This window comes from Corapipo altera, unplaced genomic scaffold, assembly GCF_003945725.1.
Source record: "Corapipo altera isolate COAL_440 unplaced genomic scaffold, ASM394572v1 271, whole genome shotgun sequence".
Taxonomy (NCBI): Eukaryota; Metazoa; Chordata; class Aves; order Passeriformes; family Pipridae; genus Corapipo; species Corapipo altera.
Window position 1 is genome coordinate 3,668,694 of NW_020884935.1, and position 27,283 is coordinate 3,695,976.

At 49.9% G+C, this 27,283-nt stretch overlaps 1 protein-coding gene across 16 annotated transcripts in view; it reads right to left on the bottom strand.

Annotated features, from left to right (window-relative positions):
- MSI2 (musashi RNA binding protein 2) overlaps positions 1-27,283 on the bottom strand; it is a 223,313-nt gene that overhangs the window by 50,129 nt on the left and 145,901 nt on the right. For all 16 annotated transcript variants that reach the window (XR_003530396.1, XR_003530399.1, XR_003530398.1 and 13 more), the window contains exon 8: positions 4,993-5,075. Coding sequence is in view for 11 of the 16 variants with exons in the window: in XM_027660117.1 (XP_027515918.1) it covers positions 4,993-5,075 (83 nt within the window). In the remaining 5 variants the exon portion in view is untranslated. The remainder of the gene's footprint in view (positions 1-4,992; positions 5,076-27,283) is intronic.

A 27,283-nucleotide genomic window follows, 5' to 3' on the forward strand; every position in this document is an offset into this window, starting at 1 on the left:
CACTGACACTGCACAGTCAGGATGATAAAACCCATCTAGTCCAGATGGATGGACAATTAACAGGAAAATGAAGTTGGGATTAGCACTGTTAGAAACAATAACCTGGTAATTAGCTTTTGCAACCACAACCCAGTCCACCGCTGCTCTCTGCAAGCCTGGCACCGCTTCTGATTCCACAGCACACGAGGATACAAAGGGAATGGCAGTGAGCTGCAGAGGAGTTTTAACCCAGATTTAAAGGGGAAGAAAAAGTCACCAGTAGGAAGGAAAAATAATTTCTAAGCCTCTGTAAACAAGTATACCCCATATGGAGGGCAAGAATATTCTCTGTTACCCAGCAGAGACTCCCTCTCTGTGGGAGGGATGACATGTCGGATATGGGACCGGGAGTCTGGCCCAGATCAGCTGTCCTGGGGATGAGACTGCCTGACTCCAGTCCTGGCAGCTCACCTTGGGGAGACTGTTACACTCCCCTGACAGCAGTGCCAGACCAGGAGGTGCTCTGGGAAGCTGCCCACACACCAGCCCAGCAAACTGGGACAATATAGGAAGAGGAGGTGAAGCACCATGTGAGTGGATCCGTGGGGGACCTGGATAGTGCCTTGTCACCAACAGCAAAAGCAGAAAAAAAAGGGGGCTTGCTGCTCTTCTGTCAGAATCCAGCCCTGTCCTTCACGGGGAAGGGATGGAGGTGGCCATAACCACCCCACAGGCACAGTTACTGCGAGGGGAAACCCCAGAGGCAGCAGGGATGTCACGTGTGCCAGGATGTGCAATGGGGCTTCTCCAAGAGGGAATGTATTTGGATTTATGAGTCAGGGCTCAGCTCCTTATCGAATCACCCCGGAGAGCTGCCTGATGAGGGTCTTTGTATATAAATCTGGACCTCACTCAGACTTTCAGTTCAGTGTTTCTGGGCATCTTAATAATTTCCAGATTTTTTCCACCTTCCTGTATGAGGATGTGCTGCACTTTCAGCAACCCAACAAAGAAAGGTTTAACTCTTAGGCTAAAAAAAAAAGGAGAAAAAAAGGCAGGGAAACTAAAATTCACTATTTTTGTTTAGTCTAGTTTGGAGAATTAACCTTACACTGGGGTACTCCCAGGTCAAGCAGAGCAGTCGCAGCCACGGGAACCCAGGAGGGCTGAGCTGGGGAGTGAAAAGCCTCTTATACCCAGCCAACAAAACAGGCTGTCAGCTCTCAGCCCAGGATGTCTCACAAACCCTGGCTAACAGCTTTCCAGGGAAACCAGGGCTATTTTCAGGAAAGCAGAATTCGCAGTATCCACAATGCACAAACCCCCATTGAACCACCCAAAGACAAGGAGACTTTGTCGTGCCAGAAACGTGTGATTTGCAGCTTGTTGGGGTTTGCTCACCTTGGGGACACCATGTCACTCACACCATGGCAAGCTGCACCAGGCAGCAGCAGAGGTCATAAGCTTATTTTAGAAAATGCCTTGACCATGGGTCTGTTGATGTGTCAGATCATTGACCAGTGGCTGGGGCTTGGAACCAGATGAACTGGAACAGGCCCTGGCACAGGTTGCCCAGAGAAGTTGTGGCTGCTCCATCCCTGGAAGTGTCCAAGGCCAGGTTGGATGGGGCTCAGAGCAACCTGGGCCAGTGGGAGGTGTCCCTGCCCATGGCTGGGGGTGGAACAGGATGAGCTTTAAGGGCCCTTCCAGCCCAAACCAGTCTGTGACTGACAAAGGTGAGGTGAGGCCAGTGGTTTGGCACCTCCTCAGACTACAAGAGAAGTCACCAGCTGTGGGTGGGCAGACGAGTCTGTCCCTAAATACATCCAGAGTGGGGAAGCTCCTTCTTGTCCCATGCAGGATGGAGAACCCAGCCTTGGGAGACCCCCACAAGGGAAGTCTCATCATTTAAAGCCCACTGAAGACAACACTAAACCAATTTGCTCACAGGGACGAGGGTGAGTAGTTGGATGCAAACCCAAAGGCACGTGGTGTGTGACAGACACACCTGACATGGCACCACACAGCTCGGGGAGAAGCCTGAGGAGCACCAATGCACTCAAAAAACCTCACAACAAAAGAAACACAAACACCACAAAATCCCACCCTGAGAGAGAGGAAGAGCCACAGGTGCTGGGCAGTGTCAAAGCCTGTTCTAGAACAGCCCAACATTTCTGTCAGCTGCTCCAGAGCCTGACATGAGATCCTGACTCCAGGCTTGGCTCATTGCCCCTCTCACCATCGTGTGTCCCGCTGCACCCGTGAGGTGAACGACTCCAGCACAGCAGGATCTAGGGGAAAATAAATTACTCTCTCACATTTCTTTTCCAGCTACTTCTGCACCATGTTAGAAAGCCAGGTGTCTTTGCAAAAGCTGCCTGCTCCTGTCAAAGGAGCAATAATCCAGGGACAGCTTGTTTGGGTTTATTGTTGTCCCCGCAATGTTTGGAGCATCTTTGGCCTCCCACGTAAATTCCGAGTTTCAGTTATTAAATACCTCCCTGGCATTTTCTTTTCACTTCCCCACTGCTCGTTTAATATTACAGTTGACATTCTAAGCTTTACGGATGGCAACAGAAGTAGAATGGATGAGCTAAAAATAGCCTGCCAGGGAGACAGGAGCTGGAAATAGGCTGGGGAGCAGCCACCCCCTGCCCTTTGCTTGCCCCTGCATTTTGGGAAATGACAGAGGTCAGCAGACGAGGAAGAGCAAGCTCAGGGTGAGTCGGTGCCCACGGAGCCGTGGATACCCCAGTTGAGCAGCCTGGGGATGGGGATGTGGATAAGGATGGGGATGTGGACAGGGTGGCCCAGGCCCAGGTCATGGAATGGTGCAAACCCCACCACCTCAGGCTGAGGTGGGCTGAGAGAGCCCATCCCCTCCACAGCTCAAGGCTAGAGGGGGACATGATCCAAGTCCATCTGTGCCCGATGCTGCCCCTGGCCAGCCGTGTGTCACCCCAGGCATCCAGGCCAGCCACCCCAGCTCCTGTCACACGCACACACACGAGCTCTCCTGCCCTGCGTGGGTCTGGCAATTCATGTGCAGACACATCAGCAAGACGATGACTCAGTCCCAAAACAGGATCATGTCTCATCCCCTTGCTCGTGGGCTGCTTTCAAAATTAGTGCTGAAGGAGTGACAAGAGAACACTCAGAGCACGGTGGCACCTGGAGCGTGCACCGAGCAAGCAGGAGGTATTTTAATTATCCAACAACAACACTGCTTCTCTGGCTCTTTGTGATGTTCCTTGAGTGTTTTCACCCTGTCCCATCCTCCACACTCCCCGTGCTGCTGTCACATTCCAGTGCAGCCTTTTGCCTGGGAAGGGATCCTCTCAGCAGCTCTCCCCCCCCCCCCTCCCAGGGGATACCAAGAACCAGGTGAGGCTTTTCTAGTCCATGGGTTCAGACCCAGGGATGAAGCATCAAACATTGTGCCCCGCCCTGCTGCTGGCACCAGGACACACCAGGACCTGCTGCCCCATCCATCACCCCCCCAGCACCCCAGAGAGGCAATTCTGAGCCAGGCAAAGGCTGAGCCTGACTCCAGAGAAAAACCTATTGTGGGAATAACTAAACCCATGAAGCATGATACGACACGTGCCCACCTGCTGTGGGTAGGAAAACCCTGGAGCGTGGTGCTGGAGCTCTTCCCTCCCACCTGCCAATCCCTAAATTTACATCCCAAGTACTTCCTAATTTGTTGCTGGGTCTGTCGTCTGCGGGTGGTTGGGGTTTGCTCTTTTTTTAAACTTTAAGGCAGATTAATCAGCATTCAGTAACTACATAAAGAGGAATGAGCCTTCCCTCACCCTGCAGCCAGCTCAGGTGAGGTGTAGCTGGGGCAGGCAGGAGACCCCAGTGCAGGAGGGGGGCTCATGGGCAGCAAGATGCTCAAACAGGGCAGAGACAGAGGCCACAGCATCCACCTGAAGATGAGGCATCCACCTGAAGTGGAGCAAGAGACTTCCCACAGGACCAGGAGCACTGCCCCAGACCTGCCCCACCACCCCACCCCACAGCTGGCCGAGGGGACCCTCACTTTTATTTCAGATGCATATTGCACTGAGGAACAATATGAGGAATATTATTTCAGTGCCCTGGGAAAAATTAGCAAGTCAAATATTGAATCAGGCCTCCAGCATATGCCAAGGAGATTGCTTTGATCTTATCCACACTAAAAGCTCTATTATTGAATTTAAAGTCTGTGAACACATATCAGACCAATATACAATGCATATCTGAATACACATTTGAGAAGCAAAGGATGTTTTGACAAAGGGAAAAAGAATATTTTAGCTGAAAATATCAAAGTTACTGCAGCAATTGAAATACAAATGCCCCTTTTCATCTGGCTCAGTGGCTTTACTGACAGGGCAACCCACAACCTGGGACCTGCCTGTCACTGAGGAGGAACTTCACCCAGGTCTGGCTCCTGGGTCAGGCCTGGGTGGGAAGGGATTGCGGCTCCATGGCAGAGAGCCACGACTTCCCGGGACACGGGCCAGAGGCAGCAGCCACGTCAGAGCAGGATCAGACCCGGGAGCTCAGCCAGAACTGCACTTCTGGGAGCACATGGGCTGGAACAGCCACCCCAGGGCACTTCCCTCCCAAACCCCCCCGATGCCATCGCTCGGCAGCTGCCTCGGCTCCAACCATGGGCAGGAGGAGGAGGAGGAGGAGGAGAAAGGCTGCTCCAGGGCTGCTCGAGAAGCTGAGCAGCTCAACTCCCACCATCCTCAGCCCTTTGCCTTCCCACACCAAAAGGTGCTCTGGGGTGGCTGCCTGAGCCTGTGCCATGGGGACAGACACCGGTCCTGCTGCGGGGGGACAGGAGCAGGGGTTGGGCCAGTCGTGGGCCAGGCTCAGCACCACCCTGTTCTCACCACCCCAGCACCCCACTAACCTCCCAGAGGGGTGTCCCAGAGGGCCACAATTCCCCCCTGACATAGCTCATGTCTGTGACCCGAGGTGAGAACTCGCTGTCACCGACACACCATCAACACTTACCATTTTATTATTGATTTCGTGGAAATGAATCTCACAGACTTTTTCCACCACGTCTTCATTTTCAAAAGTTACGAAGCCAAATCCTATTTAATAAAAGATACAAAAAGGGGGAGAGGGAAGGAAAAACATTAGTTAAGCTTAACAATTTCATTTTAATAAAGCTTTATTTAGCCATTGGGACTTTGGAAAACTTCCATAACAACACGCACGTGTGACTACACCTGCTGCCTATGGAGCTGTTCCTGAGCTGATTGCAGACTAATGGAGGGAAGAGGCATTGTCTCAGGGAAAATTAATACGGTTCTGTTCCAGTTCTTCCATAGGATTTAATGGAGAATTAAAACCTCCTTATGGATTTTTTGATCCATCCTGAAGAATTTAATGGATAGTTACACCCCAGCTACATGATGGCTCAGAAACTACAATAAGGCTGTATTTTCTTTTACACCTTATAGGGTTTTAAGAGCAATCTCCACAAAACCCAATTATATTTCTATGGAACCATATTGATTTCATCTCTTGTTTAATTCCACGGGACTTCTCCATTAGAGCTGACTCATTACACGACCCAAAAACCCATAAAAATCCGGGAAGACAGAAGATGATTCCTCATTTACCCCTGGCAAGGAAAAAAAAACCCCAGTGCTTCCCAAACACACAGCAGCACTTTGTTTCCACGTGCTCTGACACACCCCACCCGGCCCCGCGGGTCAGCCCAGCTCCGGAGGTGGTTATTTGTCCCTTTCTTCCTGAATTACTTCCTCTAATACCTCATCAGGACATCCTGAGGCCTCCAGGAACCCATTACATTTAAGGTCTCTGATCTAATCGTTCCTCTCTTCTCCGCTGGTGCTTCAAAGAGCCAGGGATTGGGGCTGGTTTAGTCTGTTTGATGCCTGCTGCCTGCCTGTAGCTGTTCACTGCCTGCTCTGCTGGGCTGCACTGAAGGGATCTGGCAGCCCACCACAGCTACACACTGTCCTGTTCCCTGCTCCTTCCTTAAGGAAAAAAAAATCAAGCTAATGAACAAACCCCAGTCTCATGTGCTACATTTCTCTGGCAAAGGCTTGATGAGTCAACACCGACACAAATTAAGCTAATGAAATCTCAAAAATGTAATAACAGGATGAACTCCATTCCCCCAAACTGCACTAAAAACTGCATCCTGCTGAACACACACTGAATTTGCTTCGGTGGGGCACAGCAGAAAGTGTTAAAAATATAAAGAGGCTTCTTGCAACCTCCAGGTACAGGAGACACTTTGCAGGCTACAGTACTCAACACTGGGAAGCATTTCAGGGTGAGGTCTGAGCAGCTCCTGGACGAGTTCTTCAGGAATACACAGTATGTGTAGCAATGGGGAATGCTCCCATCCCTTTTCAGACCCTCTCACTGGGGTAAAACCCACAAGGAATGGTTTCTAGCTCTTCTCCAAGGCATAACACATCATCTGACAGCACACCAGGCTCAGAACACTGCTTTGCTTTGCACTTAGAGCAGGCAGCAGCCTGAATTTTTTTACATAACTCAAGTCTTTCATTTGCCTTCTAAATTACTCCATTTAAATCCACCTTAAACAGACCCATAGTTAAAACTAAAATTTTTGTGGTTAACTGGCTGAATTCGGCATCCCAGGAATCCTGGTGCACGCTGCACCGGGCAATTCCCAGAGCAATTCCTGGAGCAATTCCTGGAGCTGGGAGCTGTGCGTGGCCAGGGACTGACTGCCTGGTGCCATGAGATGGCCAGGCCAGGGCTACAAGTCATTAATTGTTTGAGCACCAGCAGCATCTTCATCATTAGCAAGTCATTAGCAAGGGCTGCAGTTGAGGATTTCTCCTGCAACTTGTGTCAGGTCTCAGTGCCAGGATGGAGGGCAGAGGGAATTTAGGAGATTAGCCCTAATATGCCAAACACTGCAAGAAAATCCACTGCAGTCATTACATGTCTGGACTCAGAAATGAGTTTCCCATTCTCCTCCCACTCCATATGCCTTAAACACAGGTTTGTCAAAAAATCATTTGTCTCATTAAACCACAGAGCCAGCCAGCTCCCTGCATTTCCAGATTTTGTAACAATAAAAAAACAATCTGTAGGTGTCAGCAGGCACTTGCAGGTTTCTAAAAAGATCTGTGGCACTTGGTTAGACTGGAAATGTGAAATAACCTACTACAACCTCCCATTCCATCCTCTCTGGAAGGGAAGGGGTTCGCAGAGTCAGGCCCGGTGCCCACACAGGGCTCTGCATCCAGAGCTGAAGGCTCATAACATCTTATCTCTGATTCCCAACACCTCTAACTTAGGGGGACAACCAGAGTATTTCCATCTGCAGGTAAACAGGCACTTAAATCCCACAGGATGCTATTCCAGAGATGCCATTGCTCCTCAAATGAACAACCCCCAAGAGATCACACAACCCAAAATTAAAAAGTTCATAAAAGTGATGGGTAACAGGTCCTTTAAGAGAGACCTTAGCCCTGGCACAGGTTGCCCAGGGAAGCTGTGGCTGCCCCATCCCTGGAAGTATCCAAGGCCAGGGTGGACAGAGCTTGGAGCAACCTGGAACAGTGGAAGGTGTCCCTGCCCATGGCAGGGGGTGGAACTAGATGAGCTTTAAGGTCCCTTCCAACCCAACCCATTCCATGATTCTTTTCTTGTTTCACTTCATGGATATCAGACTCCAACTTTTAATAACTGCACCCACACAAAGATCCCCCCGCACACATGACTTATTAGTTCCCATAATGAATACACGCTCATTTTTAAATTACCAAAACTCTCAGAACCCTTCCTGGACTAAATAGACAATTATTTCTTCTGAGAGGGACTAAGAGTCAACAAAAAAATCGTTCTCAGAAAGTGTATGAAAAAGATTAACCCAAAACAAAGGCGGCTGTTGAAAACGGTGACAGAAATAGGATTCCGGTTGTCAAGGAGCACACGTTTTAAAATGAAATTATACTGCATCCTTCTGAATGAAGCTATTATTGGAAGCTAACAAGCTCTATTTAAGAGATAAGCATTTAACAGAGTCAAACGGTTGGGTTTTTTATTCAAATGAATAAAACTGAATATTCATTTGAATAATCTTTTCTGTAAAAGAAAAGACAAAGAAGAGGGAAAAAAATAAAGTAAGAGGCAAACAGATGCCCCCAAACAAGAGGCTCCAAGACAAGTGCCAGCATAAAAGGAAGTTGAGACCTTCAGGTGAAAAATCCTCCTTTGGTATCCACTGGGAAAAAGGAGTCATCCCACTCCATTCATCTGCTGGTTAATGTGCACCAACAGGCACCAAAATGATGCCAGCCCAGTAACCTGACATCCCATGGCACAGGACACATCCTCCAACGCACCTTGGTGATACCAAAAAGAAGAATTCAGGAAGAATTTCTTCATGGAAAGGGCACTGGAAGGGGCTGCCCAGGGAGGTGGTGGAGTCACCATCCTGGAGGTCTCCAAGGAACAACTGGAGGTGGCACCCAGTGCTCTGGGCTGGGTGACAAGGTGGGGATCGGTCAAAGGTTGGACTTGATGATCTGGGAGGTCTTTTCCAACCTAAATTATTCTGTGATTCCATGAAAAACCTCCTTTGACCCCAAGTCTTGTTCAGCTGCAGAAGCTGCCCAGGCCTGTGGGCAGGCGGCTCCACAGAGCTCAGCCCAGCACATTCTGCCACGGTACTCCAGCAATGAGAGCAACTCTGTTCACAGAAAGTGACTGAAAGCATAAAAAGATCAAAATACTGCAGAAGAATAGGCAGAAGCCATAAATACTGCTAAGAAGCCAGACTGCAGACATCAAATGTCAGTGCTCCCGTGTTCTGTATTTTGGCTTTTTTACCCACTCAAACAACTATATTTCATGCTTTTGCCATCACTTGAGCGGTTTTACGTCAGCCTTGGTAAAATATAGCTGAGATGACGCCACTATTGCCACAAGATCCACCTCCCTCCCCTGGCTGGCAGGGTTGTTCCCACAGCCCCGGCTCTGTGTGCACAGGGATCGGTGTCACAGCTGTGGCTGCACACGCCAGGGACGTCACTCGGCAGCAGAATTACACGAAAGCAGCTTACCCGGGCAAAGGGCTCGCTCCCTGAGCCCCTGCACGCACTGAAACAAGGAAAACAAGGTGATTGTATCCCACACCAGAGAGGTTAAACCCAGGCTAATGCTGGGGTTAGACCAGCAGGGCTCTGATGGGCAGACCAGGACCCTGCCACAGTGGAGTGCCCACTCCCACACAGCCAGGGCAGTGCCACAGGTGCCACCACTCCCATCACCAGCTCACAGATGGGTCCTGAGTTAGAACCACCTTCACCAGCAGCAGGCACAGCACCGTCCATGGTACGGGTACCGTGGTGCTGTGAGGGGCTCTTCAGCCACCAGAAGGATGCTCTGGTGTGTGGAGATACTGCAAGTAGAGTTGGAGGGGTCTGTTTTGACTGCCAGGCTGTCTGGGGGTCCCCTGATGATGTGGAGCAAGTCACTTCATCTCATCAGCCACACTCCCTCTGCCCGAGCTGTGCCCACGCTGCCAGCGAGGCTGCAGGGCCTCTGCAGCCTTGTCCTGCACTCAGAGCAGCCAGAGCACCAGAGACTTCACCAACAGATTCTGGGAAGCTGGGGATCACCAGGGCTCTTTTGTCCTGCACAGCAATGCCAAAGAACGGGAGACAAGCATGGAGAGGAGAAAGGAGGAGATTTACATGGCCCATATCACATCAGTACAGCTCTGCTTAAACCTCATTCCCGCTGCTCAGCAGGAATAACCCCGAGCTACAAGTTGCTTGTTAGTGCTGGATCAGTCCCCCTACACACACAAGGCTGGGGCTCTTGTTAGTGCAGGATCAGTCCCCCCCACACACACAACGTGCTCCCAGCCCCGTCCTGCTCCCAACTCCCATGCAGCCGGCACACTGGGAGCACAGCCGGGGGTCCGCAGGCTCCGTGATCCCACCGGCCCCAGCGCTGGAGCCGCCTGAGGCCCGGCTGTGCTGGCAGAGGGGAACATCCAGCCTGACACCCGCTGCAGCATCGGCATCGTAATGAGGAAATATCAGTTCAGGCTGCGCTCCCCCTTTGTGTCGGGGCTCGCACCCGACCCGCGCGCCCGCGTCTGCTCCACTCCCCAGACTTTAGTTACTTAAGCCCTGAAACAGAGAAAGGTCCAGTCCTGCTGTGGTATTATTTATGCACCTGCTTTCTTGTTTATACCCACAGTTTTGGCAGCTGGTCCTGTGAACGGTAATAAAATGCCTTTCAAAAAGTAAAAAAAAAAAAAAAAGAAAAAAAATTAAAAATGAAGAAATGTGACCAGACAAGCCAGGCATAATAACATTAAAGCCCATGTCAATTAATTTTTCCTCTTCTTGATAAACGAGCCCCATTCCATCCATTAATAATGAGGGAAGAAACAAGAAAAGTTGACACTAGTTTAATTTATTTTCTCAACTTGCCTGGTCATATTTCTCCCTGTTGCAAAGCTTTCCGGTGCTGCTGGGAATTGCAAGTGGCTCCCACACAGTCGATGCATAGATTGGTGTGAATCAATACCATTCTACTTTATTCACACATCCCTTGTAATCAGAAGGGAAAAAGTTCCTTAGTAAGCTCCCAGCCTGCCAAGCTGCCTTATAAAAATAATAATAGTAATGATAAACCTGCAGGGGGGGCAGAGAGGGGGGACGTGAAACCAAGTCCTGCAATCATTGTCAACGAATCTTTATAGACAAACAGAACAAACCCAGCAGAAAGAACAGGACATTTTAATTACCCAGACACTGAACCATGGATGTTTCTAACTTCTCGCTGTCTGCAAAGGTAACACAAGACATTGCCCCCAGAGCCTGGGAATGAGGACGTGGGTGTTTAATCCTGCCTCAGGGAAAAGCCATTTGTTCATCAGTGCCAGACCCCAACAGCCAGGACTTGAAACCTCAGCCCTGACTTTGTCACCTTCTTAGGTTGTGTCTTTGGAAAAGTCGCTTAAATATTCCCTGGTCCACATCTCATGTTTCTACCCCCTCACTTCCCAGTCCTTTTCTCCGAGTTTTCACCTGAAGTACTGCAACTCAGCTTGTTAGAGCCAAAAACTGTCTAGGATGAAAGCTGTGAGTTCTGTTATTTCCTGTTATTCCAATTTCCTGTGCTGCAAACACAGGGAAGGAGAGATTCCAGTTTCCAAAGAAGAAACTCTCTGCGTACTCACCACAGCCCTAGTCTGAGACACACGTCTCAGATTTTACCTCCTAACCTCCAAACAGGGAAGAGCAATGACCGCACCTGAAGGAACCACCTGCTCCAAGGAGAACAAGATCTCACCTCATCCTTGTGATAACCAGACCAGGAGAGGGATGCACCAAGGGATAGAAAGGGAAGGAAAAGGTTAAAACCTATGGTCTAGGATGGAAAATATCATCCTCATTTAACTGTAGTGTGCACTCTCCAGCCATGCTGCTCTGAGTGATGTTCACCAAGACATGACCTGCCTGCACAGCCATCGGGTGCTCACGTCCACCTTGGGCTGGGCACAGAATACAGGCAGGTTCTCCTGGCAGACACAGGCAGCTGCTTAAAGTGTCAGTATATTCTCCACGATGTGAGAGTAAATTCTCAGAATTAAATCAGCAGACAAGCGCCTCAGAGCAGCCCCCTCCGAGGTGCAGGCGTTTCCATACCAGCGCGGCGGGAGTGCGGAGCGCCGAGGTCAGTGCACAGCTGGATAAAGGGCACCAGCAAGATACTCCTTTGCTTTTGTTCGGGAAAGCTGCAAGGCTCAGGCTCCTCACTCCGTCCTCCCATGGCTCTGTGGCATTTGCAAAGAGAGAATGGCTCAGGAACAGAAAAAGGCACCTCGTGGCAGCCTGTCCCTGCAAATGGGCCAAAATCCACCCAAACGGGATTTTCCCCGGTGGGAGGATGAAGAGTACAGGGACTTGTCCCCCTCTCAAAAGAGCCATTCTGACCAAAGTTTTCCAGGTTCAGGAGCCACCAACCGTGACCAGGACGTGGGTCCCAGGCAAAGCCCCCTCAGTGTCAGGGAGCACCCGGGGACCCCTGGGGAACCCGCTGCGCGTCACGGACCGAGCTCACGGCAGCAGCACCTGAACTGCTGGTAATAAATTTTTCATAACAACAAATCTTCATTAAAATTTTATTCTATTAACGTTCTGAAATCAAACCAAAGCATTGAGTACATAATGACTGAGACGCACACTACGCAGAGCTTACTAAATGCCAGTTTTATCATATTGTTAATTAACAGAAACCATTAATGCGTTCACAGATCATTTAGAAGCATTAGTGGTGACCTAAGAAAAATTGCAGGTACGTGTGATACTCTTACATCTGCACTTTTCCATTGGAATTTTCTACACAGGAGGCCTCTAAGTTTGTTCCCCACTCAGCTTTTCTCTGTTGGAGACATCGTGTCTCAACGGGTGCAGATTTGTCAGCAGCTCGGGAATTAAAGCATCAGGCTGAAATGTGAGAGACTGCAGGAGAAAGTTATCTCAGGCAGTGTTTGCTTTTTCCTTGGTATTTGGGAGCAGGCCCACCCTGCTCCTCACAGCCTTTCACTGCTCACTGCAGCTCAGATGCACTTCCCAGCCCCATAAGTGGGTCGGGGGTACAGAAATGCTGGGAGCACTGCTGGGTGAGAGAAGTGTGGCACAATCCAACAGGTTTCTTTTTGCCATCAAAGCAGAAAACCCCAAATGCTTGTGTAATCCAATTAATCAATCCACCAGAATGGGAGCCTCGTGCTTCTGTCTATTCATTAGTGAGACCTGCAGCAAACGAGACTGGTGCCAAACTCAAACACTGATTCCCACCCTAAAACGTGCCCTGCTGGCCCTCATCCTGCCACAAGCCAAGGGAACTGCCACCACTGCCCCAACACCCCTCACCACCTCTCCTGCTCCCAAAAGGGGCAGAACTGTCCGTGAAGAGCCAGTGGGGGACCCCAGTCCCCTACCCTGGCTAATGCCACATGGCAAAGGACAAGGACAAGTGGAGCACTGGTGAGTGGCCAGGAGCAGGCACATTTTGGCAGCCCTGCAGGGACAAAAGCCCCCACCCCACGTGCCAGCCAGCCGGGTCAGGCTCTCCTCAGAAAAGCAAGCTCCTAATGATGCACGGCAGCAGCCGCTGCCCGCCGAGCACCACGGCCTGCCATCTTTATCTGTTTGCCTACAGGCGTCAAATACTCTCTGCCTGTCAATTCTTCCACAGTTTATTACCAAATTTCTAAAATATTACATTTTTTATTATATCCAAATTCACTTTATTGCATTTGACAATACAGATAATCACATACCATATGCTCTAATGTTTCGAACCCAATGCATGTTGACAGCAGTTTTTATTCATGATGCATAATTCCATCCAGGGCTGACAAAGGCAGCACAGAACCTAGCCTGGTGTCAGGGTTTGGAGGGGGGGGATCCTTTTTTCCATTTCCTCTTCTCCCTTTTAACAACAGATTTACAAAACTGGGAGGAAAGATGTTTTGCTTCCAGGAGAAATAGGAAATTGGCTGAAAAGATGGGCTTATCAAAGAGACGTCTTCAAAATATTAATAATGGTTTGGTTATTGTAATTATGTGCATTTGAAACTTGCTGCTAATGGGGCGAGGGAAGCAGGACTGCTCCTCGGGTGTAAGCAGAGGCTGAGGTGGTGTGGGGGGCATGGGGTTGGACCCCTCTCCTGCACACCCTCCTGCCTGCCTCTGGTCACTCAGTGCTGAGACCAGCCCCGCTCCCGGGGGGTGACAGTGGGAAAGGACACATGACACGTGTCCTGGGATGGCTGGGGAAGGGCCCTCAGGTGAAGGAGATGCCTGAGCACTACCCTGAAAGACTGAAAGCCACAGTTTCTTGAAACAACACACAGAATAATGGAATGGTTTGGGTTGGAAAGCACCTTAAAGATCATTTTGTTCCAACTTCCCCTGCCAATGTGACACCTTCCACTATCCCAGGTTGCTCCAAGCCCCGTCCACCCTGGCCTTGGACACTTCCAGGGATGGGGTAACCACAGTTCCTCTAGGTAACCTGTGCCAGGGCCTCACCATCCTCACAGTAAAAAATTTCTTCCTAATATCGAAGCTAAATCCACTCTCCCCCAGTTTAAAGTTATTCCTCCTTGTTCTACCAGTGGGGCAAAGCTCTGCAGTTTTTGTCTGAACCCCACTGATAAAAAAATGATGGGAAATTAAACACATGGTCAAGGGTTTTCCCGAGTGGGGTCAGCCATTCCCATCACCTCTTCCTGCCTTTCCTTGAACCAACACTCATGAAACCAGGAGCTGGAGGCAGAGCTGGTGTGATGTGCTGGAGCAGCCCCTGCCCTCTCCCTGCCCATCCACAACCCCAAGCCACAGATTCCCATTGAGCTGCTGGGAGAGGAAAACCCGAGCAAACCCACATCCCAACCACCATACTCAGGCAATAGATTCAACAGCTTGAGAGATGGCCACGCTGCACAAACCAAACAGGATGCTACGTCTAAATTAAGCTGTAATGACCCGCTCCGAGCTCTTTATTAGCCAGGTAATGATCATTTAAGAGGAGGTTACTATCTTGAGCCAAGGGCACCTAATACCATTACTGAACTTGTTAAAACCTGCCAAGCAAGTCATTATTTCTAACATTATTTCTTTTTCTCCTCAGACAGCCTTCTGCCTCTCCCCTTGTGCTGCTCGGCCATAAATCCCGGGATCACGCAGGCTTGGTCACCTTTCCCCAGGAGGCTGAATTTAGCTCCCATTCACCACAAACACACTGGACTCAAGACAAATACCCCACAAAAAACAAGCATTTAAAAACTCTGACCTTAAACAGCCATGGAGACAGGTCACAGTCTGGTAGGAGTACACAGAAGTGGTCCCCAGGCCTGGAGGCCTCAAAGACCCAGGGTTCCTCTGGAAGCCGTTTGCTGCCAGCATCCCATGGGATGTCCCCTGGCACTGCATGGGACTCACATCCTGCATGGACCATTCTGGATGTGAAGAAAGGGGCTTAAACACCCTCAAGGATTTTGGGGCTGGTGGGAAAAACAGCAGCTTCAGAGTCCACATGGGAGTGTAGGGTGAGCTCCACTGGGGACAACCTGCCTGGTGAGGGGACACTGCTGGGACCCATCACATCCCCCAGGAGCTGCCAGGGAGTGAGGCTGCAGCGAGCCAAGGGCAGACAGATCTGCTGTTGATTTGGAGAAGGACAGAGGATGGCCTTGCCCTTGCCCTGGAAGTGTTCAAAGCCAGGTTGGACAGGGTTTGGAACAACCTGGTATAGTGGAAGGTGTCCCTGCTCATAGTGGGGTGTTAGAACAAGATGAACTTTAAGGTCTCTCCCAACACATTCTGTGACTCTATGATGACAAGACACTGAGATGCCTTCCTACTCACCACAGTCATGTCCTCTCAGGAAAACAAACCCCCACCTCCTCTGCCCACCTTCAGCCCTGCAGAGGCTCACATAAGGAAGAGAAAAAAAGGGGGGGGAAAAAAGAGGAAGCCCAAAGCACACACACACAGCTGCTCCACGACTTTGTGAAAAATTCCACTGGGTGCTGGCTCATCTGATCTGCTCACTGAGCCACTGCCACTGCTGAGGCACTGGGTCCACTGAGGACCCATCCCTGGGGCACAGGAGGGGAGAGGATCCAGCGGCCCCAGTCCCGGCTGGGAGGGAGCAGAGGTGGTTGCATCCCACAGCATCCCAGCGTGGACAGGATTATGAATGACACCAGCAAGCTGCCAGCTCAGGAACTCATTACTGTCAAGGTAGAGCGTGGCTGGCTGCCAGGCCCCCAGCCCTCACGCTCGCTATGCCAGAACATCCACACACAATTTAATTGCATTATAATTTCAAAAGTGCTTTTCAAACTGGAAAAAGGCATTCACTGATTAACCAGCGAAGAGCAAAATTGTTTATGAAATTGAATACAAAAAGCTACAGAAATGTAATTGGGTTGTTCTAGCACCTAATTTTCAAGCCATTTTCCCACTTATTTAATCACGAGATACAAAAGGAACTAGTGAATTGACTTCATACTAATTAGATTACTCCCCGCGATACTCCAAGCCTATATTCCAACTGGTTGATAGTGCTGCTTTAAACAGAACAAAAAAATGGAGCAACAGCTTGTCTGGGGCCATAACACATTTGTTTCCTATCAACCCTCTTCTACTGGAGGGCCATAAAATCCAGGCCAAATTCCCCCTAACCTGCCATCGCCAGTCACCCAGAAATCACTGACTTTCCCAGAAAGGAATGATAATCATTTGCCAAATGATCCTGGCTGCTCCCAGGTGCCAGCTCAGGGCTCTCCACCACACTGATCACCACCAGCCACCCAGGTGGGCAACCAGTAGCCCAGAGTCCCTGTGTGAGTGGTGAGGGCTGGCAGCCGGAATCAGAAGCGTATTAAAATGTCACAGACCATGGAGCAGTTTGCCATCCCTGGGGATGGACACTCAGGTCCCCCAAGCAGGGAAGAGCTGGTGAAGGGGAGCTCTAGTTCCCACTGGTGGGTGCAGGAAATACCAGAGCTGAGCTCTGGGTCTGACCAGAGTGGCTAAAGCCACCACAGAAGTACTGCCAGAACACCTAGGCTGTTCTAAACATGAAGTGCAAGGTCATCTCTTGATTGAAAATATTAGTTTCTTTGCCAGCAGCAAACCAGGGAAGCTGCAGAAGCTTTGTTTAATTCTAAATCAAGTCACTAAATTAACAGAAACATTTACCAAGTCTCTGGTTTCCCGAAGAACAGTATTTGAACATTCACCTCCTCCCATTTCTTTGCAGCATACACTTGCAGAAGTTTCTTTAAAGCTGCCCAAGACCTACTCTGCACCTGATACAATCTGCTCACAGCTTTTCCACTAATTTTAAATGTTATTAGGTGCAACATAATTGATTATATAATCAAATGTGGAATGTACATTATCAAGATATTGTAGCACTTCACAGGCCATTTAATCAGCATATCTGGGACTGTGCCAAAATGAATTAGCCTGCATTAAATTTCAAGTACATATTATTGGTTGTATTTGTCTCCATGCTTAAGCAGGCGCTTGCTCTTACAAAAGAAATCTGAAATCCTTCAATTATAGAAATAGATTATTAAAAAACTCTCCCAGAGTTGTCTCCTCTGCAACAAAGAGCTCAAAGTTGTCTCTTCTCTGACAAAGAGGGGGGATGATGGGTGCCCACCTTCGATGGGTCATTTGTGGGTGCCCCGTGGGGAGGTTGGGAGGGGCAGACCCCCAGCTTGCCCCCATCCAGGCCCATCTGTGCCACATGTCAGCAACAGTCTAATTTCAGGCTCCGTCACCAGAAAACTGCTACCAAAAGGCACCATCACTCAGTGTCCCCTGGTTGGTGATGGGACATGGGTCACCCCTGCCCCAGAGAGCTGGTGCCTCCTGAGCCTGGTACCCCCAACTTGGCTTCTGTGTCCCTGGAACCGACCAGTCCCTCCAGACTCAAACTGGGATTTTGAAGACAGGGATTTCTGCTTGATTTCAGCAAGTGGAAGAGCAGTGTGAGGCAGCTCTGTGGTGGAGGAATGAAACCAAAACCTGCCACAGCCACTGTTCCTCTCCAGGGCACCAGCCAAGCCCAGAACCTTCCCCCTGCTTATGCTGCCAAAACTGAGCTCCCCCCGCTGTGGAGTTCAGGGGAGCAGCAGCTGCCAGAGGTGCCCCCGGAGAAACGACACGTCTCCAGCACTGACTTCGCAGGGGGGAATTTTTCAAGCAGCTGAACGGCTGCTCAAGGTGACTCCTGCCTACCTGGATCCTGCAGCAGCAGCGTGACAGCTCAGGGCTGGGGGGCACAGACCCACCAGGGCAGGTAAGCACCTCCCCAAAACACACACGGCCCCGGGGCCACCGGCTGCCAGCCCGTGTCACAGAGTCCTCCCTGCAAACTGCAGAGGAGGGAGCACACAGCGAAGGGCACTTTGCTGGGAGTGTGCAGGTGTCCTTCCTCTCATTAACACACCAGCACCAGCTCAGATTAACGGGGCAGGTGAAAGGCCACACTCTACCACGGGCTCCCAAAGGGGCTCTGCTGTCCCTGCTGGCAGCTGTCACCAGGCAGAGCACCCAGCCTGGGCTGTGCTCCAGCAGAGACCCCCTCCACACTGGTGCTGCACTGGGGAAGAACAGGAGAGAGAGAGACTGGTCCAGCCCCAGCATCTCCACCTGGAACCACCATGGGAGTCCCCAGCACAGAGCTCAGGTGAACACAAGGGTACATCCTACAGGCTGCACCCTCATGGGGAGATCCTCATTGTAAAACGTCCCCCATTTCCATTCATTTGTTTATCCCAGCTGGATTTGCATCCCTCACCCAGTTGAAATGCTGCTTGCACACAAAACGTGGTGACACCCTTTCTTACATCCCTGAACCCTCCATGGATGTCCTACCCATCCTGTCTGCATCCCAAAGTGCTGCCAGTCCTGGCTGGGAAGGAGAGCATGGAATCTCCGTTGCCCTTCTGACTCCATCTATCACAATAGAAGGCAGTAACAAATCAGGCACCAAACAACAAAAAACTATTCAAGGAATTGAAATAAATACTGACAAGGGTCAAGGGAAATACCAGCAAAAATGAGCAGCTTAGCCTCAGGTTAAGCTAATCCCTTTGAGCTGTGCAGTATGACCCCTCTGGGCTAAAACTTCAGGCAGCACACAACATTCCTGGACATTATTAATATCCTTGGCCAGGGCTCCATCCCTGCTGCTCACGCACCGTGTCAGTATTTGCCTAAGCAAACAACATATACTGCTGAGAGAGAGAGTGCCTGGCTAGGACAGATGCTTTGGGTACACGCACCAGTTGTTCCTCTGGATACACAAGTAAAGAGCAAAGCATTTGCTCAGCTATTCCTGGAAACCAGCTCCCACCACCACGGAGAGGCCAACACGCTGCAGCTCCCACCACCACCGAGGGGTGTGAGGTACAGCCTCAAATATCCCTGCAAAAGCTGAGACAGCCCAGCTTTCCCCTGTGTGCAAGAAAAACGTTCAAACCACTCTGGTGTGCATTCCCAGGAAATCTCTGATAGAAGAAATTGAGGAGATGGGGGAAAACACCCTTTTTAATGTAAGCTTGAAGTCTGTTTTTTGTCCAGGACCACAGCTGAAGTGAGTTAACACAGGATCACAGAATGGTCTGGGCTGGGAGGGACCTTCACCTCGTTTCAACTCCCTGCCAAGGGCAGGGACACCTTCCACTACACCAGGTTGCTCCGAGCTCTGCCCAACCTGGCCTTGAACACTGTCACACAGATGTCATGGTGTCTCCCCATTAACACAAGGGATGCTCCTGGCCCCAGAATCCATCTCAAACTCCAGACTCCTCCCCTGAAACAGGGCAAACAGCTTTGCTCTTACAGTAACAGCTCCAGATAGTCATCACTATTTTACATATGTCCAGGGGCCAGGGCTGACAGTGGCTGCTGAAATACATACATCAAATTTTTAATACGGCATAAATTTTGTTCTATGGCAGACACGCTTATCCTGACGTCTGTTCACATGGCAAACCCAAAGCCAGCACCCAGATGCCCCGGGAAGCTCCGCTCACACAGGGAGCAGGGCTGGGTCCCTGTCTCTGCCCTCCCTCCTGCTCGGCCCGCGGGGCAGTCCCTGCGTGAGCAGCGACCACGCACGTCCAACCCGTTTGCCATCACCCTGCAGTGACCCAGCGCCGTCACCGCTGCCCAGCCCCAGCCCTGCTCTATTAAATTGTGGATGCTTCTGCTTTTTCAGCTGCCTGTCGGCTGCAAGAGCACGGACAGGGCAGGAACACGTCGCCTCAGACTCGCTGGAGCAGAGGAGCTAATCCATTTACTGGAGTCGTTTGTTGATATTACCAATCTCCCATTGACCAGAGTAAATCTCACGTATCTTAATCATTTTTTCCACTGTTGGAAGCCAGCAATAAAAAAAAAAAACCCACGAGCGTATTTTGGGAGCACTGTTGGAGAAATCCCATTGTTCTTTGCTGCATCAATAAAAGCAGTTTTGCTGTTTGATAGTATAAAGTGTTCAAGAACCAGATGCAACAAAGGAGCAGAATCACCCTGGGAAAGGAAACTTTTAATAGGGACCACACAGAGCCAGGCAGCTCTGCAAAAGGGATCTGCTGGGAAAGGAGAAGGAAAACAAGGCTTAAACAAGCACAAAACCCAGAGCCCTTCGCTAATAATCACATCTAAAATTCAAAGTATCACATCCAAAATATGGTTCCCAGTGTTCCTCAGGTACAGCAGGTGCTTCCCTTCCTCTGCAGCCACTTTTCAAGACCATGTATGGACGAATGAGGAAAAAAAAGGGATGGACTTTCTCTGCTGAGCCATCTAAAACCCGTGATTTTGTCATCACTGAGCGCCTCAACCACGTCTTCTGACCTTCTCTGACAGCTACAGCCCAGCCATTCCCTGCTGGGGATGATTCCCCTGAAGTCTGCTGCCCTCCCAGCCCCACCCAAGCACAAGCACTCTGCTGAGCTCCAGGATGCCAGGGAATCACAGGCTGGAGGACAGGATGAATGAACAGCTATGGATGGATGGGTTCCTGCCAAAGCTCCGCCAGAAGTGCAGCCACGCTGCTGTGTCACCTGCCACCTTCAGGGGTGACCTTCTCCAGTGCCTCCCTCCCGTTCGGATCCAGCCCAGCCCAGCTCCCAGGTGCACAGGCCCGGCAGAGATTTATTAAAGCTTCCCTCTCCTGCTCGTGTTTTGGTGACATTGTTTTATGGATTCCCCCCCGCGCCCAACCTTTGTTGGAGCCATCGGGGAAAACGCTGAAATCTTTATCCTCAGAAACAAAAGCGCCCGGAGCTGCAGTCCCAGGCAGAGGGAAAGGTGAACTAATTACACACCCCCAGCATTCCCCGGGGTGTTCTCACAGCACGGGTGCCACCGGCCCAGACCTCCAGCGCCCACCTGCTGCATCCCCCCTCCCCACACTCGCTCGTCCTCAGCTCCCAGCTCCATTCTCACCCTCGGTGGGAGCAAGCACACAGCATCTATTAACAGCCAAACCCTGCAGAGCCAGCCTGGGGCAGCTCCTGACCCGAGGATGGGCTGGAACGGGGAAGGTGCAGTGGGGGAGGCATTCCATGAGAATCCTCTTTGCTTCCCCGCTTTCAAAGCAGACAAAGAACTTGCCGTGTTTATGCGATGACCTTTTCCTGCGGTCCCCGCAGGCACTGGAGAACAAAGCTGTGGCAGAATCTCCCTGCAACCTCTGGGCAGTGGGAAAGGGCTGTTTCATCGCTGCAGTGGAAGCCTGGCAGTTGGTTCAGGGGCTGAGGGTTTTTTTGGCACTATTTTGCTGGGATACTCAAACAGTGGTGAGGACTAGAAACCCACGGCAGAGCTCAGCCTGACGCCCCGTCCCAGACTCACACGCTGCTTCCAGTGACCGGCTCAGCGTGCATGTGGCACTCCGAGCTTTTAAGAGCCACTCACAGACTTCTTGGCTGGTTCAAATCCCATTTTGTAAAGGGTAAAGCAACCTACAGGGATCTGTGCACTCCCAGGGAGTAGAACTGCTTGTGATGCAGCTTGAGCACAGAGAAATGCCCCGGCCAGGCTTCACGCAGACAATTCCCCTCAGCAGATTTACACTTGCTCAGGGATTTACTGGGTCAGAATAGGGCACTGCCAGGACAAGGGCTTCTTTGGACCAAGTCCTTGCTGTTTTCAGCTCTTGGTCTGCAGCTGCCACTGAGCTCAAAGAGCCGCATGTCAAACTGTCCTCCACGAACCTACAGTCATATTTAACCTGAGAGAGAACAAGAAAACTTTTGGGGCACAGTATATACAAAAGCTGCCTGTCTTACCCTCAAAGTCAGAGCTGGCTGTTCCTAGAAAACTATCCAGTGCCATGGGGGGGGGGGGGGGGGGGGGCAGAAGAGCCATCCCCATCCCACTCCATGGTGGGGAAGGAGAGTCAAATGAGCAGAGGATGGAAGCTGCCAGTCCCACCTTGTTCATCCATGAACCTCACACACAAATTGTGTCCCACCTTGTTCATCACATGAACCTCACTCAGGCAAATTCCTGCTTGGCAGACCTTCACTTCCTGACCCCAGAGAAGATCTATCTACCCTATTAGTAAAGCATTTGGGTGAAAGGGCCTGTGGTATATATGGAGAGAGAAAAGAAAACCCAACAAACTACGAGAGCCGTGCAGCTCCGCACGGCACAGCACAAAAGCCCTGCTGCCAGTCACCGGGAACAGGCTATTTATAGCTCAGGATCATTAACTGTATTAAAAAAGTTTGATGTTCTCTAACAATCCATGTCATTTTAAAGCACTGGCCTTCCCCCTGACGCCCGCTGATAACTGGAGTGGTGGTGCTGAATAGAGGTAATTATACACCAGTTCAATAGGCTGAGCCTGCCCAATGCGAGCGTGTCCTTTCCCCAGGGCTCTTCTTTAAATATTATGCCAGCTCCCACAGCCAACCACGGCAAGAATACTGCTATGGATACTCTCATAAAACTGCATAATTACGAATAATGCCTCGTTTTTTTAACGAAATAAATCACCACACACTAAAGAAGTGCTTATTCCAACCTAGTGCTGGAAGAGATTAAAATGCCAGGTGAGGTGGAGCATCCCTCTTCTGAAACACCAATGCTCTCTGGTATTTTTTTACTTCTGCTGGCCACACTGGTTAGCTGGCTGGAGAGTATGGCCAGGGCTGGCAAGACTACCACAGCACCTGGACCCCACTGCCCCTGGAGGAAGGCCCTGGACCAGAGGTGCTGAGCATCACCCAGAACAGCGGGTCCTGGGCTCCTCCACCACCAACCCCACGCAGGCTATTCCAGCCCTGAGCCAGACATCACCAACGTGGCACGCTTGGTTCTCACCCAGCTCAAAGTTTATCAGCTTGTAAGGAATGTACGAGCCCAGCACGGATAATGGTGCTGATCGTTATCAGCAGGAACACAAAGCTCTGGTGAGATGACACATCGAACATATGGTTTTAAAGACCTCATGTTTTGATCTGCCTCATGATGTCATTGTCGTTTCAGCCTGCTGAGGCTGACACCTGCCTGACACCACATTCCATCCGTCCATCCATCCATCCTAGGATGCACAATTTATCCTTTGCTGGAGAGCACAGGACTGAGAACTAAAGCAGTCCCCCCGGAGGTGTCCCATGGCCACCCCTCCGGCCGCACGCGCTCAGGGCAAGCAGCAAAATCATCTTCTCCGATGGGCTGAGTGACAGAGGGAACTGCTCTAACACCAGCTATTGACTGTTTCCATCATTTCAGCTTTTGTGCACCCCAGCTGATGTCATCACCAGCCAGCCAGACCCCACCTCATCCCAGTCTGGTCAGTCCAAGCCCAGTGAGGCTGAAGGGAGGCCAGAGACCCGTGGGCAGAGCACCAGCACGAGGGCTGGTGAGGGACAGAGCAAACATGGAGCTTCACAGCAGAAATCCCACTTGGCACGAGCACCAGCCCAGCCCAGGGTTCAGGAGCTCTTTGCTGGGTGGCTCTGTGTTCTCAAGGCAAGGATGGACACACTGCAATGCTCCTGGAGCCACACACTGACCCCGAGTCCAATCTCCCTGTCAAGCCTCGCCAGTTTTAAGCACCTTCCCTTTAAAATCCCTCAAGAACAAGGGCTCTCCTCCCAAACACTCCACACAGCTCTTGTTTCTCAAGTCACCATCACTACAGAGCACCAGCCATGGTCTCCCCAGCCTGGCACAGCCTCACCAGTGCCTGGTCTCTGAGGAGGAGGAGGAGGGAGTAGGGCTGGGAAGGGGCACCCCAGCTTTGGCTGCCCTGCCTGAGTTGGGAAAGCGCCTTTGACACCAGCAAAGACTTCCCAAGCCCCACACCGGCTCCGAGGGAATTTTCCTGACACATTTAACAGCAGATCCTTCCACCCCTGTTCCCTGTGCAGGGCAAGTTTCCAGTGATCCATTCCCATGGCCACCCCCCTCTCTCCAGATAAACACAGCGCTTCATAAAATTATCTTGTGCCCACAAGCGAGACACAAGCCAGAGCAGCCTTTCTGCTGGTCACTGATGAGAACCTTCAATAGATCAGGAGCAGAGATACTTCCACATCTCAAATCACATTTGGAAAGACAGGTGGGGAAAGAGGGGAAAACATTCAGATAATATTAAGAGGTTTTCTGGCATTCTGATAATTTCCCCATATTCAGTGAAAGAATAAAAGGTTCGGGTGTTTCTTTTAACAAATTCCAGCTTCAAACCCTGTATTTTTTTTCCTCCCAGAAAAATCTTTCCCCCAAAGAAGAACTATGTCTGTCCAGAAAATGCAGGGAAGTTGCTGTTACCTGTTTTTTGAAGGTCACTACCTTCTTCACATGTACCAAATTCATCCACCCCACCACACTGCCCAGGAGATAACCTGATGCTCAAGGCCAAGGTGAGCAATGCCTGTCCTCAACTAATCAGCAGGTAATTAGCTGAAAGAAATCAGAATGAAGCTGCTGATGAAGAGTAAACCTTCAGCCACTAAATTCTGTCCTCAAATAATGAGACTTTATTTTAATTTCACAGTAATAATATTTATTGCCCAGCATCCCCTCCTCTTATTTACCTCCAGGAAGGAACATTAGCATCAAAAACATAACAAAAAATATCCAGCAAGCAGCTTCCACCAATTCCTGTGTATCACTCATCATTAAATTTGAGAATTAAGCCCTGTTAATGGACACAAACCATCATTTTGAGCGTGCAGGCAGTGTTAATATTTGAATAAGCCAACAACAACAACAAAATGTAGAGGACTAATACATGCACGGTCATTCTTTCAAGCAGGGAGGATTCAGTTTTCATTTTCACAGAATATTAAACCAAATTTTAATTAGATTATACTAGTGCCTCCCTAATAAGTGCTTGCAAGGGGAGCTCTATTGTGCAGAAACATACTCCACAGTGGAAGAGAAGAATTTGCCAGTTAAGTGGCTTAATCACTGAAGAGCTTTGAGGTGGCTCCTTGTTTTTTCTTCATTGTGGCCACCTCACACTTTGCCAAGAGGCTGTCAGAGTGTTTAGTCATAACCTCTGGAAAACGAGAAGTGAGTTTGACAAACAGGAGTGAGATCAGGAAAGAAAAGAGAAGAAATAAAACCCTGTCAATATGTGAAAGACATCCTGTTCCTTCCCAGTGACCCAAAACGCCAAGGTTTGCTACTTCAGAACACCACAAAGGGAACACTCCCGAGGAGCAGCTCGTGGGCGGTGGGACTGGCACTGCCCCGGCTCCATCCCTCCTGAACGCCCAGGGAACTGGGGTTGGAACCCTCCTGAAGCACAGACAGCCCCCCCAGAGGAGGGACACCTGGAGGAGCCAGGCCCTGAACTGGGCAGAGCAGGAAAACTGAGATCCCATCCACCCTCCTTCCTCCATCATACAAGATAACCAGTTCAAAAATCATGGCTATTTTTAAGTGTTCTAATTGTAATTAACAAATCTCACCAGGACTGGGGGGGAAAGGCAATTATACCAGATCCTGTGTTGACACAGGCCTGTGATTACAGGTGCAGAGATCCCTGTAACACAGGGAAGAGAACCCTCTCTTCTCCCACACATCCCTTTCCAGAGCAAGACCTTGAAGCTTCACAACAGTGGGAAGTTGGGTCAAAAAACTAAAACTATTTTGCCAATGCAGAAGCCACAGGCTGGGCCATGGGTGACCTGCACTGTGGTCAGAGGGATCCAGACAGAACCAGGACCCGGTTTTGGCACTGCCAAAGTCGGCTGTGGGTGACACAGCACAACACCAGTTCCAGCTCTATGAGCTGAGTACAGGCTGCCCTAAATAAAGCACATCCCTCCCTCCATCCTCCACACTTGTGACCAGTGGCCTTTTTAATATATTTTTCCTTCTTTTTTTTTTTCTTTCCACTTTTTACTCAACTGGCCCCAGTGTTTACAGCTCGCTACAGCACAAATCCTTATTTCATGTCACCCACTGGCCCAAGCTGTCCCCACTCACTGTTTCTCCTAGACAAGTTAATAAGATGGAAGGTTCCCCGGAGGCCTCGAGCCAGCGAACATTATCACTTGGAAGCAAGGCAGAAATACTGACACATCGGAAATGACTTCAAGCCTATTAATTACCCTTTCTTCTCTGGCAGATCTTTGAGAGAGAGCTTGACAAATTGAAAGGCAGAAGAGAGCATCCTCCCTGCCCCAGGAGCCCCCGCCCACGCCAACAACATCAAAACAGCCCACCACCTCCCCAAAAAATAATTATTTGCTTTGTTATCAATTCATCAAAAATTAGCTGAGACAGAGGCTGCCTGTTAGTGACAGGTCTCCCCTTCCCCTTTGTATTCCCATTTCCAGAGGCAGGATGCTCTGTGCTGATGCAGCCCCACGGAACACAGGCACAACTCTCCCACCCATCAGGGGACACAGAAAATGCTTCTGCACTGGGAAAGTGAGGCTCAATTTGGAGCTTCCTGTTACCCAATGTCAATAATCTCCAGTAATACAATCCAAGCTGCTGCTCCAGACACACTGCAAAACCCCTGTGAATACCCCTTAGCCCCTTCTGCCCCTCCCTCAAAATGTATTTTCAAATCCTTGCTGGCATAATTGATCCTAATTATTATAAGCATTAGATATTAAATGCATTCCTACATGCAACGTGGCTTCAACTGCGGGCTTTCAGCAAAGTCTATTGTATAAATAAATGACTGGATTTCTTATTCAAGAGCTTCAGATGTGACAGTATTAATTCTGATGCAAAGTAGCCACGCAAGTCGAGATAAAGTCACTACCTGCCACTACAGCTTTATTTTTAAGGTGATTTTCATAATTTCTCATTTAAAAAAAAAACAACTTCCAAAATAACTTGAACAAAAAATCTTTGAGCCATTACCTAGAAAACTATCATTAAATCAATTGTTCATTTTTTATTAGTATCATTGTAATTAAAGGGAATCATATTTCAAAAACATCTCTTCAACAGCACTTATCAAACCCCATCCCTGCAGCCTATCAATTAGGATTACAATAACCTCGCTCCCTTGTTGCCTTTGCCATTAGCATTTTGATTGAATGGCTGTTGAGAAGTGACTGGTACCAGAAGATTGTGTTCACAAAGTAACGTTTCTTTATTCGCTTCCATTGAAGCTTGTCTCGTTGTCTCCAGTTCCTACTCAAAAGAGACAAGACAGTTCCAAAAGCAGTAATTTTGATGCAGGATTATTTTTTTTTTCCCCCTCTCAGCGAGGTGAGATAGATTGGGTTAGG